Source organism: Mytilus trossulus, chromosome 9 (genome assembly GCF_036588685.1).
Source record: "Mytilus trossulus isolate FHL-02 chromosome 9, PNRI_Mtr1.1.1.hap1, whole genome shotgun sequence".
In the NCBI taxonomy this organism is placed as follows: Eukaryota; Metazoa; Mollusca; class Bivalvia; order Mytilida; family Mytilidae; genus Mytilus; species Mytilus trossulus.
In genome coordinates, this window is record NC_086381.1 from 34,120,580 (window position 1) to 34,137,957 (window position 17,378).

The 17,378-nt window shown below is 33.2% G+C and overlaps 1 protein-coding gene across 2 annotated transcripts; it reads right to left on the reverse strand.

Moving 5' to 3' along the window:
- Positions 1 to 1,808: 1,808 nt before the first annotated feature.
- Positions 1,809 to 13,498, reverse strand: LOC134685624 (uncharacterized). Of its 2 annotated transcripts, none has more exons than XM_063545547.1 (6): positions 13,252 to 13,498; positions 8,983 to 9,082; positions 8,539 to 8,624; positions 6,223 to 6,308; positions 2,928 to 3,089; positions 1,809 to 2,071 (listed from the first exon to the last, which is right to left on the reverse strand). In XM_063545547.1, exons 1-6 carry the CDS (start codon positions 13,332 to 13,334, stop codon positions 1,971 to 1,973), a joined length of 618 nt encoding a protein of 205 aa, XP_063401617.1. In that variant the 5' UTR covers positions 13,335 to 13,498; the 3' UTR covers positions 1,809 to 1,970. The 2 variants fall into 2 exon arrangements, with proteins under 2 accessions (XP_063401617.1, XP_063401616.1); XM_063545546.1 differs by lacking the exon at positions 13,252 to 13,498 and adding an exon at positions 10,414 to 10,648.
- Between the last annotated feature and the right edge of the window lie 3,880 nt (positions 13,499 to 17,378).

Consider the following 17,378-nt stretch of genomic DNA (forward strand, 5'->3'; position numbering starts at 1 on the left):
TGTTTGCATAATTAAAAATATACCTGAACCATGGACTTATCTTTTGTCGATATACTGCTTGGATTGTGGTCACTGTTCTACATCAGATGAAGTAAATACATTTTGTAATAGATTGGCAGGGCAAACAATACCTCATTGGCCATGGAAGTAGAAATGTTAACACTCAGTCGTAGGAGACAGATAGTCCAAGTTTGAAGAAAATATCTACTAGATCATGTTTTCTAGTCCTACAGCGGATCATGATTCCCAAATAAGCACGATCTGGAGGTTCATGATCCTCCATCTGACGGTTGGATAGTTTTTTTTGTACAACTATACATTAGAATCTATTTTAATGTAGACTGAGAATATGAACGATCATGCAGTTGGGTCTAACTGAATCATACTGGACAAAGAAAGCAATGACTGGGGTACAGAAGCTTCCTGACATTCCTCTGGAAAGGTTCCTTTAAATTCCGAATTTAATTCGAAAATATCTTTACGAACAAACGTCGCTGCTTTTGATATGTTGAAAAACTCATTCATTATCAAAGTTTTCTAAAAATTAAAATAACAAAAACACTAAACTCGGGGGAAATTCAAAACGGAAAGTCCACAACCAAACGGCAAAATCAAATGATAAAACACATCAAACGAATGGACAACAATTGTCATATTCCTTACTTGATACAGGCATTCTCAAATGTAGAAAATGGTGGATTGAACCGACTCTCTTCAATACAGGACCAATGTCATCTTTGAAAGCAAGGATGTTTTCACGGCCTTGTTTGTAAGCATCTAAGTCGTGGAAAATAGATACTGCTCTGTCTTTTAGTCAAGAACTATTAACTCGAATTGAAACATCTACACCTAGACATGTTATTCTTTCCATATAAAGTTTACATAGACAAATAAAGGCAACAGTAGTATACCGCTGTTCGACTCATAAATCTATTGAGAGAAAAAAATCAGGGTTACAAACTAAAACTGAGGGAAACGCATCAAATATAAGAGGAGAATACAGATCCAAACACTTATGGTCTCATCGCATGACCTTGTTTCTTTTATATAAGAGACTTGTTCTGAAAATGCAATACCATTGATTTGTCTTTTCTTATTAGATTAGACAATATCATTTTTCATTTCAATTCTAGATGCTCGATTATATAATGAAACTAAACATTTAGAGTTTAAAGTGGAATTTTGCTTCATGTGCAATTGGATCACAAGCGGTTTACTTTGCAAGTAACAACATGTCTTTATATTTAAATGATCGATTATACCATTTCTTTTTACTCTTCCTCATGACTGTCGGCGGCCATTTTGAAGTTGGTGGCCATTGTGGATTTTTTTTTATTGCTCCATATTCCAAAATGTTTATAAAAATCATAACTACATGTAACATTGTGCAAAGTTTCATGCTTTTACCATAAAGTGATCAATTCTTACAATTTTTTGGACTCTACCTTTTGATTTTTGGCGGTCATTTTGAATTTGTCAGCCATGATGGAACTATTTGTGATTGTTCCATATTCGGAAAATACTAATTAACATCATAACTAGCAATATGTATAGTTTTGTGCCATTATATCGAAATGATCAATTATACCATTTTTTGAACCCTGCCTCATGACTGTTGGCGGGTATTTTGAAATTGGCGGCCGTTGTGGACTATTTTTTGATGGCTCCATATCAAAAAATGTTTATAAGCATCATAACAAACACTGTGCAAACTGTTATGCTTTTACCATAAATTGATCAATTGTCCCAAAATATTAGACTTAGCTGCTGGACTAATTGGAAAGACAGGAAATTGAAACATATACATGTACATTTAAAAACAACAGTAACATTTTATTTTGATTATAATAGATAATTCCATCAATAAATAAAACAATTAAATAATAACAATGAGTGTTAATTGTTCTGTGTAATACTGTTGTGTAATTTGAGCGAGCCTCAAAGCCAGTCTTTATAGTGCTTTAATACATTCAATTTTTGTTGTAATGGTAAAATCCTTTGTATTTATTTGCACTCTGTATATTGAGCTTTCTCTCCAAGTCAGGATCATGAGAAGCAGATACTGGTGGTACTAAAAAAGAACATACAATTTATTAAACATATTTTCCAATTTAAAGTTAAAATATATAAATTAAACATACTGCCAATTAAAAAGTCAAATATTGAACATTTTGTGGGGTCTATTTTGAAACTTGTCTTTTGCTTTTTGTGTTTTTAATCTAGTCCGTAATTCAGTGGTTGTCGTTTATTTATGTGTTACATATTTGTTTTTCGTTCATTTTTTTACATAAATAAGGCCGTTAGTTTTCTCGTTTGAATTGTTTAACAGTGTCTTATCGGGGCCTTTTATAGCTGATATGATCTTTGCTCATTGTTGAAAGCCGAACGGTGACCTATAGTTGTTAATGTCTGTGTCATTTTTGTCTTTTGTGGATAGTTGTCTCATTGGCAATCTTCTTTTTAGTCTGGTTTTCTACGTTATGTTTTGTATATACTGTTGTTTGTCTTTGGACAGCTTTTCGTTATTTGATGGTATTGTCAGTTCATTTTCGACTATTGGTTTTGAATATCCTGTAAATATATTACCATTCTCTTTTGGTGAAAAGAAATTTAAGATAAGAAAGTAATTTGTATTATTTTAAAGCATGTCATGTGCGGCAATAACGACTTGATCGTACTTGCCAATACAACAAAAAGTATCTTCTTTTTTATATAAATGAATAAAAACTCAATTAAATCGGACAGTTCTAACTTGCCATTTTTCAATAAGTAGTTTAATAAAGTTATTTAATTATACATAACAATGGATTTTATGATACAGGGAGTAATGCTTTTTCAAAACAACAAAACATATCACAATTTACAAATATAAATACAACTTAAAATTTCTCACTTGTGATACTGTTGCTTTTGTTCAATATACTTACATTTTCCTACTTTTCCCTCGCAGTCTTCCCATGGGTTGTAAGTTTGCTGTGTATAGTCATGGCGGGTAGGTGAATATAAAGTCTTTTTCAAGTGTGGACGGAACGGCAATTGAGCATTCAGGTGTTGGTTAAAGTTCTCTTTGTCATATACACTTATCAAACCTGGGGAAAAAAATGGTTATACTATGTATATAGAGGTATTCCAATAACAGTGTGGACAACCGTAATACTCATGTTGGTAATACTACCGAATCATTTACCTTTGACTTGTTTGGCATCTGCTTCGACAGCAATGATTTTACGCATAGTCAGAATGAGAAAAAAAGAATGTATTCAACATTAAAATCAACACGCAAGGTTTATTCTTTTGCTAGTTATTCGTTTTATTTGGTGTATGAATTTAGAACCTTTGGCGACCCCCTATTTCAAATGTCTATGGCATTGATAACCTGAGCGCGCCAAGAAATTGTCTCGTTCACACGGTTAGGCAGGTTTCAATCTGCTGTAAACTTGTTCATGGTATTCAACTTTTCAAACATTTGTTTGAGTTAACTTTTGTATTTAGATCGACCACAACACGTATTCTATAATTGTCAGTAAAAGATGGGTGTTAAAAATATTTGAATGAAAGGTGCTAGCTAGATCTAGGACACAATTTTGTAACGTCTACTCGTTTTAAATACTTTGTTAAATTAAATTCATTAAAGCAGGAATACAATTAACCGTTATTAAGAATATAAATTTTTAAATCCTCTTGGTTTTTATATAAATTGGACCAGATTACACAGTCAAACTTCTATACATTGTACCGACAGACCACATAAAAGTGAAGTACTAAACAAACTTGGTCTATAGAAACAAACAAAACTTTATTGTGTCTTTCCTTTGTAATAATTCATTATTCAAAAATTAAAGTCCTCGAGAATAAAATGTTATAGACCTTGTTATGATATATATCCATCTACATGAATAAAGACATTATTTTAAATGTTAATTGATCGCATAGTGATGTGTTTAATGGACAAACGCAGTTCATTGCTTTATAATTTATATGTTATCATTGTAGGTTTTGTACATCCCATACAAATTATTCTAAAGGTAAATTAACAGTTATATTTTAAGAATCAATAATATTATATAATCCAGGCCTTGGCACATTGTTACATGTACGTCGCGTTGGTTTTGAATAGTCGATGACAGTGAACAGTTGTGCTCTACGTCTTCGTCTTCTAAGAGCTGCTTTAGAAGTTAAGATCGTAAAATCACAAGCTTATTTAAAGCCACACACAAACCGGTATTGCTCATCGTCAACAATTACAACTATTGGGTATAATATAAAAAAAAATATATTCTACAAAACCATACAAGAAGGTCTGGATGGGAAGGGGGTCTGTTATTCTGTAAACATTTAATTTTCACCCCTTTTTTCTCTAATCTTTAAAAAAATAACCCCTTTATTCTCTAATCTTCAAAATATTAGCCCCTTTTTTTTCTCTAATCTTCATTTTTTTGCCCGTTATTCTCTATCTTCAATTTTCAAGGGCATTATTCTTTAATCATTTAACCCCATCCAAACCCTCATACAAAAATCTTACATAAACACCATCTCCTAGAGCAGTGAGTACGACAAAAACCGACAACTTCACTATTCCTACATTACCACAATACCTAAGCGCAATATGTATGTCGACATACCGTCAACCCATCAACACACGAAATCCTACATTATCAATATGTCCTAGAGCAATGTTAACGGTAACATACTATCACCACAAATAATTCTTCATTGCAATATCGACTTAGCACGATAGATACGACAACACACCGTCAAGATTTTATACATTAACAATATGTCCTAGAGCAATGTAAACGGCAAAATACTGTTAACACACATAATCCTACATTACCACTATGTCCTAGGGCAATGTATAAGGCAATATATCTTCATCACCTAAATCAATGTAAACGGCAACATCATGTCAACATATACAATCCTACACTATAATATTGTCCTAGAGAAAAGTATCCGGCAACATACCACCGACACAAACCATTATACTATACTACATATACCCTTGAGCAAAGTTAACGATAACATACCACCAACACAAACCATTATTCTATACTACATACCCTAGAGCAAAGATAACGATAAAAAACTGCAACAAAAACAATCATCATTTCCACCATATCCAAGAGCTAGATACATGTATAATACGCACCATACCGTCAACAAAACAAACACCATTGCCACCATGTCTTTGAGCAATGTATACGGCAACAAACTGTAAACGCAAAAATCATACATAGCTACCATATCTTTGAGCAATGTATGCGACAAGTTCAACACCAACAATCTAATATAGTCACCATATATTTGAGCAATGTATGCGACAACACACCTTCAACACCAACAATCCAACATAAACACCATGTCTTTGAGAAATGTATACGTCAACAACAACAATCCAACATAACCATCATGTCTTTGAGCAATGTATGCGGCAACATACAGTCAACATCGGCAATACAATATAACCACCATGTCTTTGAGCAATGTATCCGGCACCATACAGTTAACACCAGCAATATAACAGAACCCCATGTATTTGAGCAATGTATACGGCAACATACTGGCGATACTATCAATCCCAACAAAACCACCATGTCTTTGAGCAATGTATACGGCAACATACTGGCGATACCATCAATCCCAACATCACAACCATTTCTTTGAGCAATGTATACGGCAACATACTTGCGATATCGTCAATCCCAACATAACCACCATGTCTTTGAGCAATGTATACGGCAACATAATGTTAACACTACTAGTCCAAAAAAAACACCTGTTTTCTGATTTTTGGTCGGGTTGTTGTCTCTTTGACACATTCAACATTTCCATTCTCATGTTTATCATATCTTTGTACAATGTATACTGGAACATACCGTCAACGAAAACAATCATGTATAACCACTATATCTTTTAGCAATGTATGCGGTCACATACTGTCAACAGAAACAATTTGATGTTACCGTCGTTTCCTAAATAAATGTATTTGACATCATATGCATGAGCTTTTATAATCAGTAATCATTTTGTTTCACTTTCAATCATCGTAAAGAATCTTCAAGAAACACAGTAAATTTCTGTTTATATGTCCAGAGACGGATAATTATGGAGCTACATATATATGGTTAATGCATAGAATTTTTACCTATCCTACTCCAAACGTGCCTAGTTAAGGGTCCTCTTATTTTAAAACCTGGATCCACATCTTATTATCATACCTACCATCAACATAAACTACTCTACTACCACCATGTCCTAAAACTTCTTTTATATGTCTCCAACTTCCTCCAATTCTTCCTTGTCTTTGTCTAAAAATAAATATTTGATTATGAATTATTTTTTAGAAAAAAAAACCCTAATGGATCAGAGTAAAAGCAGGCGATGGTGTTTCTATTAAAAGTTAAACCAGTTTATTTTAATGGAACCATCATGAAATGGATTTGAAAACATCAGTATAATACCATGAAACTATAGCTGGCAGTCATACTTTATGCATTGATATATAGTTTTAGATTGCATTTTTTCATAAATCTATTAAGCTAAATTTTCATATCCGATTTCAAGCATTATATGTTGTATGATAAGGTTACAATCAGTAATCTTCATTACCCAGTTTAATTGCCTGGATTAGGAATTTTTCTTTGTATTTTCAATTAGATATTTATGTATTCATATTCAATATGAAATAAAGTATTAAGTAAATTTAAATAAACTTAAGTGTTTTAAACGTTCACTTTTATCACCAGGTGCAAATAATGCACCTAAGTGCCCGACGTTGTTATGCATTTCCTTCTACTTGAATGATCAAAGATAAGCTTAAATCTCCGAATTTTAAATTAAAAAAAAATCCATCTCATTCAATTGCAGATATTTATCTTGCATTTCATTTTTATTGGGTTTTTTTCTTTTTGGGGTACGAATAGCAGATATTTATTTGAAACAAAGCTTATGGTATTAGTCAATATCACTGATAATAGTATTGAATCATTAAAAAAAACCTGTTTGCCGATGTACAACAAATCTTAGAAAATGTTGTAAAAGTTTATGATATGTTTGACCTAACAGACAGAAAAATGAAAATGTAGACAGGGAGTTTGTCAAAGAGAAAACAACCCAACAATAGTGCAAAAAACCGCCGAAGGCCACTAATGAGTATTATACGCTACGAGAAATGCCGCATCCGGGAGCCTATTGCAAAGAAAACATCTTATATATTGTTTTTGTTATCATTATATTCCTGTACCATATTGTTGGTATATGTAGCTTGATATAACTGAATAAGGGTTGCTTCCTAGTCGTTGCTACTGAGGGACGTTCATTGGAATTAACACATATTTCTGAAGTAACACTTGAATTTCGAAATATTTAAAAATTACACCAAAATGCATTGAGTGTTTTGCTGTAACGTCGTTTGTAGCATTTACCATGGTACTCCAGAGTTTGGATGTGTGTAACATTACCTCGGTACTCCAGAGTTTGGATGTGTGTAACATTACCTCGGTACTCCAGAGTTTGGATGTGTGTAACATTACCTTGGTACTACAGAGTTTGGATGTGTGTTACATTACCTCGGTACTCCAGAGTTTGGATGTGTGTTACATTACCTCGGTACTCCAGAGTTTGGATGTGTGTAACATTACCTCGATACTCCAGAGTTTGGATGTGTGTAAGATTACCTCGGTACTCCAGAGTTTGGATGTGTGTGACATTACCTAGGTACTCCAGAGTTTGGATGTGCATGTGTAACATTACCTTAGTACTCCAGAGATTGGATGTGTGTAACATTACCTCGGTATCCCAGGGTGTGAATGTGTGTAACATTACCTCGGTACTACAGAGTTTGGATGTGTGTAACATTACCTTAGTACTCCAGAGTTTGGATGTGTGTTATATTGCCTTAGTACTCTAGAGTTTGGATGTGTGTAAAATTACCTCGATACTCCAGAGTTTGGATGTGTGTAAGATTACCTCGGTATCCCAGGGTGTGAATGTGTGTACCATTACCTCGGTACTCCAGAGTTTGGATGTGTGTAACATTACCTCGGTACTCCAGAGTTTGGATGTGTGTAACATTACCTCGGTACTCCAGAGTTTGGATGTGTGTAACATTACCTCGGTACTCCAGAGTTTGGATGTGTGTAACATTACCTTGGTACTACAGAGTTTGGATGTGTGTTACATTACCTCGGTACTCCAGAGTTTGGATGTGTGTTACATTACCTCGGTACTCCAGAGTTTGGATGTGTGTAACATTACCTCGATACTCCAGAGTTTGGATGTGTGTAAGATTGCCTCGGTACTCCAGTTTGGATGTGTGTTACATTACCTCGGTACTCCAGAGTTTGGATGTGTGTAACATTACTTCGGTACTCCAGAGATTGGATGTGTGTGACATTACCTAGGTACTCCAGAGTTTGGATGTGTGTAACATTACTTCGGTACTCCAGAGTTTTGATGTACGCAACATAACCTAGGTACCCCAGGGTTTGGATGTGTGTAACATTGGTACTCCAGGGTTTGGATGTGTGTAACATTTACCTTGGTACTCCAGGGTTTGGATGTCGGTAAGCTATTTTGGAGGTCAGATCAGCATATGTTTTATTGTACAATACGTCGTGGTCATTCTGAAAAAGGGAAGGAACTCTTTAATCATTCATTTTCATATTTTGTTTATGGTGAAAAAAGTTTTAAAACTTAACTCCTAAATTTGCTTTTAACTCCCCCTTTGCTAAAATAAAAAAGTCTATTGATATCACAGTAAAATTATACGCCGAGCTAATTTCGTTGTCTTTTGGGTTGCATGTGATTGTCAAGTGCTGTACTCCTAAACGTCAAAATGACAAACTTAGATAATTAAAAACCTTTTAAGAAGGTGATTTACTTTAGAACCTGTATGAGTATATATGAACGAAATGCATTTGCTTGTGTATGTTCTATAGATTATCATAACAATAAAGATTGCAAGATAAACGTTTAACGTACTTGTTGTGCATTTTTGTAGTTAGTGTCTGCAATGGTCTGTGGAACACCAGATGGCGCGTCTCTCAAATTTGTCCAACTGTTCATATACCCATAAGTGGTTCTACAAAACAATGAAAATGAAAATTAGTTTGCGATCAGTATGTTTTGTTGATTTCGAAAATGTGTTAAATTTATCTGTCTCTACAAATTTCTGAAATCGCTAATTAATGTCATTATGAGCTAATGGAGAAGATGGACGATCAGCAGACAAACTGAAGCTTGAGCCAACGAATAAATTTGGATAATCGGTGATGATCTTGCTGCTTAGGGGAGAAAGACAAATCAGTCTTGACATATTCCATAGACAATTAAATATTGTTGAAAGACGTATGTTTACATCTACATGTATTTTGGAGTTTCTGTGTGTTGTTGTCTCATTAAAGCATTATTGGTTTTCAATTAATTTTTGGCGGTTGGAGAGTTCCTGATATGGGCAAATCCAGAAATGCATCGGACACACCAATTTTATAATGTGATAAATTGTTTTTATGCGTGACAACATGATATAATGCAATGGTTGCATTCACTCATATCCTACTATTATCCGGTGAACCTTAGACACAGCTCGTTTCATAAAATATGTTAGGCACAGTCTCGATATTGGTTCATTAATCATTTAAACCAGTAGAAGACACGTATAATTATGTGTCTCTGAAAAAACACCAACGTGGGAAAGACAAATGATGACTGTAGTCTAATATTGTATTCTGAATCATTATTATTTAAAATTAAATTCTTGTTGATCATACATTAACCCTGGACATGAACATACATTGAAAAGTTAAGTATGATAAATACACTTTCTGTTATAGGATTAATTGTCGAAGACGCAACTTAAAACCATGACATAAGTCTTGGGATCGTATAGTCTGTTTTTACCACGAATTTTCTCTAACAGCCTTTCACGAAATTCGCAAACAGACTATCACGAAATTCGCATTTTGAATCCTAACTGCGAACACGATCTTTTTAATTTGACTGTAATTTCGTCATTTTTGCGTTTTCTTTTTCGTTCTGGTTTTAGTAGTAGGTTGCGAAACGTCCAACGGCAAACATTTCAATCAAATCAAGAACAATTTATGTTTTGATTTGTTTGAGTGACTAGACGGAATAAATCGTTAATGAAAAATTGTTTTCATATAAGTGTAGAAAATTGTATTTTACCAGAAGCATATAAAGAAATTAATACTAAACGATATTTAATTCTTCCTTTATGTGTCAAGCTATTTTACTTTATAATAAATACTATAATAAAGAATAGACGTATACACAACTGAATAAATAAAAAAGTTTGTCGAAGTATAATTTAAAGTTCAAATTTAAAAGCTGTAGTTAAATAGTGATTTAGAATAATTTTGTTATCGAAAAAAAAAAACTTTTTGCACTACATACCGTTCTCTATGCATTTCTGGGGGCGCGTAATCCTGTGAAAAACATGGTGGAATAGCTCTAGAAGCTGTTAGTGGTCTATTGAAATAAACCGATGGAGTTGGGTCTTCACAGTACATTCTCCTTGGGAAATCGTAACTACTCATTTAGTCCAAAAAAAATCTAAATTTTACACCATAACAAACTTAACTCCAACCACACAAGCAACTAACCTAAAAATGAACCTTTAAATTGCTTGTGATTAATTGAAAGTTAACGGTTCACATTAATTTGAATATATAAGGGGACCATACTGGGGGACTTTTTGTAATTTCAGTTTTGGTGCCAATTTGGCAACTTAATTCAACCTTTCGTAAACTTCTGAGATTTAAATTGTATGGTGCAAGACGTGTTCACATAGACTTCTATACATACTTTTTAAAGGAGATAAGCTGTTTGGGTGAACTTTAGCAAAACCCTTATTAATAAAAAGAATATCTACATATTGCATTATAATGCCTAGATACGTATAACCGTGACGGGTAGGTTTTTGATCGATCTTGAAACTGTTCACCTGTTTATATATTATATTAGATCGATATATATAACACTTTACAAGCCAATTCAGACAGACTGATTGTTTAAAAATTAATAAATCATATCAAATTTCAAGATTTAAATTCCAAAAACAAACAAACGAGCTTTTCAAATAAACCTATTTCGTTTGTGTTGATGCACAAAATTGCATGTGGATCAACTGAGGTTCGAGAAGGTAAAACTTAATGTCAGACTTGAAGTTAAAGTCTGCCTACTAAAATAAAATTAACAATCGCTTTTAGTTAGGGGACTATCAGATGGATGAACATTTTATAACTGTCACAGGTTAATTGTTGCTTTACGTCCAGTGGCAAACATTTCATGCATGTTGATTTGGAAATAAGTTTTTATCAGATAAACAAGGCTGCTATTGGTGAATTGACAATGTATTCGTAGCTTATTATTACAACCTTTTACAGGTGATATTTATCAATAAACCTATTTATTGAACATAGAAGTTGAGAGACGAATAACAGGGCTTCCCTTGTGTGCTAGTCGAGAGACAATCTATACACCATTCATTACGTAATGAGATTTCCCTGGTTACTTTTGCGATTCAATTGGGATACAAGAAGATGTCCGAGGTGTGTCAATGAGACAGCAACCCAACGACCAAATAACCAGTTTCAATTAAGATGTCAATTAGGTGTAAAATTGTCTTCAAAGGGCAACCACTCCTTATTTATAGATTTTGCTACGCTGAACATGTTTGACTTTTATAGTTTATCTTTATCTGTTATAATATTTTAAATAATAATAAAAAAATAACTACAAAATTTCCTAAAATCTATCAATTAAGTGGCAGCAACCCAACAATTGGTTGTTAGACTCATCTGAAAATTTCAGGGCTGATAGAACTCGACCTATTAATGAACATTTTTACAAGTCAGGTTGCTCTAAATGCTTAAGTTTTTGAGATATAACCAAAACCTGCAAGTTATCCCTATGTGTTGTATATATCCATGGGGACCATGCTTTTTGACGAAACAGAAAATAAAACACAAACTTTATTCTAGATACCCTAAGAATCATTCAGCTTAAGTTTGGTTGTAATTGGTTCAGTAGTTTCAGAGAAGAAGATGTTTGAAATATCTAACAACGGACAATCGACGACGGACGCTAAGTGATGACAAAAGCTCACCTTTGGAAAGGTGAGCTAAAAGGTGATGTTATTCAAATTCTTTTGAAATTCGAAACCCTTGAAATCACAGTGATTTAAATGATATAATAAACGATAATTTATAATCTTTTTCTTGATGTACATAAATGAAAAGTTATTTGCAAATTTTACCTATTAAAAAACACTCACATCAATATCTTTATGTGGTAATGGACACTGTAACTGTGTAATAGCTGGGGCCAATATCTGCCCAAGGTTAATAGCGACAATTTGCTAGTCGATTTAAGTTTTAATTACAAAAGTATACTAATAAGGAAAAGGTTATTTGATCTTATAAGTTTATACGTATTTTTTTATGTCACGTGTATTTGGAATCATTCTTTTTCAATCCTATTATTCCTCTCTCGTTTATATATATATTGCATTCATTTGTCTATTCGTGAAGAAGTCATAGTATGTTAAGATTGGATAAGATTGAGCAATTAATATATCGTTTCTAAGTGTATGCATGGTTAGTTAAATACCACTAAACGGTCAAGCTGTACGGACAACGTTTTATGTATAAGATATTTTCAAGAGTTTTACATTATTGTAGAATCCGCTTGTTTATCGTTAAGGAATAAATACTGCCCTAAAGATATTTTAATTCAGACAGCGAATCATTCCGCCGAACTCTGGCTATGGACATGCAAAGCCCTCGTCATGGATAGAGAAAAAATTTAATTAAACTATCAAATAAGATGAAAAGGAAGATACTATATAGATATAAGGAGAGTGTGGTAAGAATGCCATTGAGAAAACTCTCAATAAATGTACATCAATAAGGGAAAACAATTCCTTTGGTTCACCAGAAAACATTCTCACTTCACCAGACCTTATTTGCTATAACGTTATTGTAGTCTCAGCTTAACTCCATAATCCGAAAAGTAAAGGAAATAGAAACAAATCAAAACAATAGTATATACCCATATATCCAAAACTCTTCAAGAGCGTCTTTCCTTTTTCTCTTATTTGTATAATGCGACATCGAATTGCACTACTGCTTTGGCTTCTATATTTTCTGGTCCCATCTCTTAACGGAGTTTTAGGATGAGAGTAAATCGTTTCATTTTGGATAGCAACTCATTATCAAATTGTTGACTTACTTTGTATTACTCATTGGCCTGTATCTGTCCAGAATAGAATCACTACTAAATCCTTGTGTTCCGGGTTCCGGAGATAGTGCCATCTTCAATAGTAATGTTCGATATCATAAGATTAAAATACACTAAAGGTAATTGATACCAAAAAGATAATACTCTAAATCTACTATTGTAATCAAACAAATCCGACTGGTTCAAGTTACACGAAATAGGGTTCATAAAATATTCATAAATTATATTACGGTAATGATTGACACCCGATGACATTGATTTATACAAATTTGTGTCTGGGAATATTTCTGGATAGACTTTAAGTATTGCCAAAATTTTGACAACTAACAAAATCTACTTTTTTCAATAATGATTATTTTTTAACCGATTAAAATCGGTATATTCCCCTACCAACAGAATAGGCCATTCTGTCAGGTTGAATGAGTGACAAAAACAAAGGTGACATTTAATTCTATATCAAACTGTGTATGGATTACAAAGGGATTAATATTAATATTAGTATTCTTTATTCGGTAGTTCACAGTTCAACGCGATGGTTCAATTTGTAGGCTTCTCAACTACAATATTTTTTTCACTCTTAATCTATTCAGATGGCATAGGCTACACATTTTTTTTAAATGAATTATGCTCTTTTTTTAGTTCATTAAAGAAAAAGAAAATACTTCTTTTTCTCCTATGTCTGTGAAATGAGTGGAATTCAAGTAAGTTTTCAGTTGATTAACTTATGCCCGACGAAGAAATAAAGGGAGTCAACTCAAATTGCTTTTCGTAAATATTTGCAATCCGTGGGGTATACATGTCAATAGATGTAACTACACCTATGACAGGAGCTAGCTATTGATATAAATTTTGGTAGATCATAAAAGTTGTTTTTAAAATACACAAGGGTGAGCACATAGGTCTATGGTTCACTACAGGAGGAGTTATCCGGAAACGATATGCACCTCTAAAAACTGGTACTCCAAACATGACAAAGTTCAACCATCTCCAATAAGAGCAAATATTAGTAAAACCAAAACCCTGACTACATGCACACTTCAATATATGTACAAACAATAATCAAAGTGAAAACTTCGGTCCAAACATTCAAACTGTAGGAACAGTTATTTGGAAACGAACCTCTTATGCAAGTATATCATCCAAAAATAACAGAGTTTAAATATCTCCAACAAGAGCAAATATCATTAAAAGTAGAAACCCTGAGCGCATGCACACCTTCAAATTACAATATATGTACAGACAGCCAGCAAAGTGAAAACTTCTAAACATTCAACTGGAGGAGTTGTGTGGAATAGCTATATATCTATAATATGACGAATGGACGGACAGGGGTATAACAATATAAAATCTTTAACAACTTTTGTCATGTCCATGTCTCAGGTATATGCATGAATTCTATCTGCAAAGTCGATTTATTAAGCAAAGCGCAGGTTTCTATCCTTACAAATGAATTATAGAAACATGTGTTCATATACCGGTATATGATATATTCTTAAATGTTATTACTTGACTTTAAGGATGGATCGATGATGAAAGCTCAAGTGAAATTGCTGTTAGCATATTTCCAAATATGAAGACATTCTCTTTCAATCAGTTAAATTGAGGTGTGGAGCTGGCATGTTAGTAACTGCTAGTAGTATTTTGTTACCTATTCTGACATCGGACCCAGACTTTTTTTAAACTGAGTTTTACTGTGTGTTTGTTTTTCTACATTGGCTAGAGGTATTGCGGGAGGATTGAGATCTCACAAGACATGTTTAACCCCACCACCTTTTTGTGTCTGTCCCAAATCAGGAGATTCTGACCTTTGTTAGTCTTGTATGATTTACAATTTCAGTTCAATTATATGTTCAGGAGTTTAGAATGGCTGAGGTATGCCTTTGGGTGCAGAATTGTCTTGCTGTGTTGAGACTAATTGGTGTCCTTCAGTTGATTATTGCTCTTTGGTTGGCTTGTTGGCTTGTTGTCTTTTTCATTCTCAATTTTATTTCAAATAGAATTCATGTAGATGAAACTATGTTCAACCAATAAAAGCCACACTGAATTTCCAATTGACACAAAATTCATCAATACAAAGTGAGTTCTCAAGTGAACAATCCTGAAAACTGTTGAAAATGCCAGATAAGAAAAATATAGGGCTGCGCTTTAGCACATGATACGCTCGTTGCTCTTTTAACTTGTTTTTTAATGAATTTATATGATCAACTAGAAATAGTGTGAGCCCTGTCAAATAATAAATAAAAATGCACAAAAAAATTGGCACTATTAAGGCTACCTCAAATTTAACTAAGTTTGTTGTCTTAATTTTTCATCCATACATTCTATCTTGTTCACAACACACTTTCTGTGTACCAAGTACCTTTTATATTTATAAAATGGAAAGGGAGCTTATGTGAGTTATTGTCTGAAGTGTGGACGACGGACGGACAGACGGACGGACAACGGTATACTATAATACGTTCCGTCTGAAAGACGACAGGCGTATAAAAATGGCAAAAAAGACTACAATGACAATGAGCAGCAAGAAGATAACAGGGAAAGTGAAGATGGTGAAAGTGACTCTACTGAAAGTTATGATCTAAAGGAGGAAGTAGGTGAGGAAAGTATGTTATCATAAAATGATATATGCCTCAGGGAACAGTTAGTATCTCAGGGACTGCTAATGTGCTTTCATCCTTGCAACCATTAAATAATAGTACAAACGTAGGACATTCATGGAACCTATTTTTTACAAGAAATTTAATGTTTTAAATTGAACTAAAGATTTTACAAATTTTATGTTTTCATCAGATTTTATTAAGTATTATTTGGTACGAAGTGTTAAAAATCCACCTTTTTTTATGAATAAAGCCCCATAAATCCAAAACTTAAATTCTGAAATTTATAAAAATTGAAAGGGAGCTTACATCAATAGATATAAACAATTCACCAAAGTTTCATGGACATTGGTGAAAGCCTTTTTGAGTTATTGTCCTAAGTGTTGAAAATCCCCCCTTTTTTTTATGAATAAAGCCCCATAAATCCAAAACTTAAAATCTGAAATTGAATAAAAACGAAAGGGAGCTTACATCAATAGATATAAACAATTCACCAAAGTTTCAGGGAAATTGGTGAATTGTTTTTGAGTTATTGTCTGAAGTGTGGAGGACGGACGGACGGACAACGGTATACCATAATACATCCCGTCCCGGGCTTATAAAAACTATTCATTTACTGTGTTTTCTTTTTCTACAATCAACACTTACTATCTCTGTGATTGAAATAGGATCAACAATTAAACAAGATAACCAAATGATGATTGTGGCAGAGTTTGGTTCCTAATGACCAAGCATCACAAAAGAGCATGTAAATGTTTCCAGATGACAGAAAATAGACTTCATGTGATGGGAATAGTTCACTTGGACACTTTGGTGATATAACAACTGCTAACCTCCACTTATCCAGGAAGTATTGATGTGATATAGTAATAGCAAACTTCTTTATGAACAGTTAATGTTGGTTCAATTCTCTCTAATATTTTCAATGTAGAAGTTTAGTTTTGTACCATGATAGAAATATTTCAAACGTTAAATCAGTATTTTGAATGTTACAGGTTCATGAATTAAATTCTCTTCTGATATTTTTATGTATGGTTGTCTTATTGAAGTGTCAATTAAAAAAATCATTTTGGAGGCAGTCTGTAAGCATATCAAGTGCGTGAATTTTTTTCACAAATATTTGCAGGGTGTTTTGTCTGGTCAAAATACACAGTCACGTTTAATATGTTTATTGCAATTATAATTTTGTATGAAATAAATAGAGTGGTCAGACAATACATGAAATTATACATGTTCAAAATTAGTTCTTATTTATATAACAAATAACAATATATATATAGATTATTAACAAAATAATGTCTACATTCCTATAGTACATTTCAATAACAAAAACAATATCTATTTTCAGTTATAATTATTAAAGTGTAAGAGGGATTCAGTACTTATAATAAATGCTCTCTTTTTTTTTCATTCTACATATTCTTATTAAAATTATTTCAGAAGTCAATATGAAACTTAATAAATGTTTAACAGCTAATTTCCTACAGCATGTAGAGCAAGACTTTGGTTGGCTCGCTTGCT

What these genes read in the sequence shown, in the direction of transcription:
- LOC134685624 (XM_063545546.1), bottom strand. Translation starts at nt 10,556, where the DNA reads ATGAGTAGTTACGATTTCCCAAGGAGAATGTACTGTGAAGACCCAACT. An exon ending in CCAAACCCTGGAGTACCAAG is followed by an intron (nt 6,309 to 8,538) that starts GTAAATGTTACA and finishes ATTTATTTTTAG; the next exon opens with ACAAAGACAAGGAAGAATTG. An exon ending in CGAGGGAAAAGTAGGAAAAT is followed by an intron (nt 2,072 to 2,927) that starts GTAAGTATATTG and finishes GTTCTTTTTTAG; the next exon opens with TACCACCAGTATCTGCTTCT.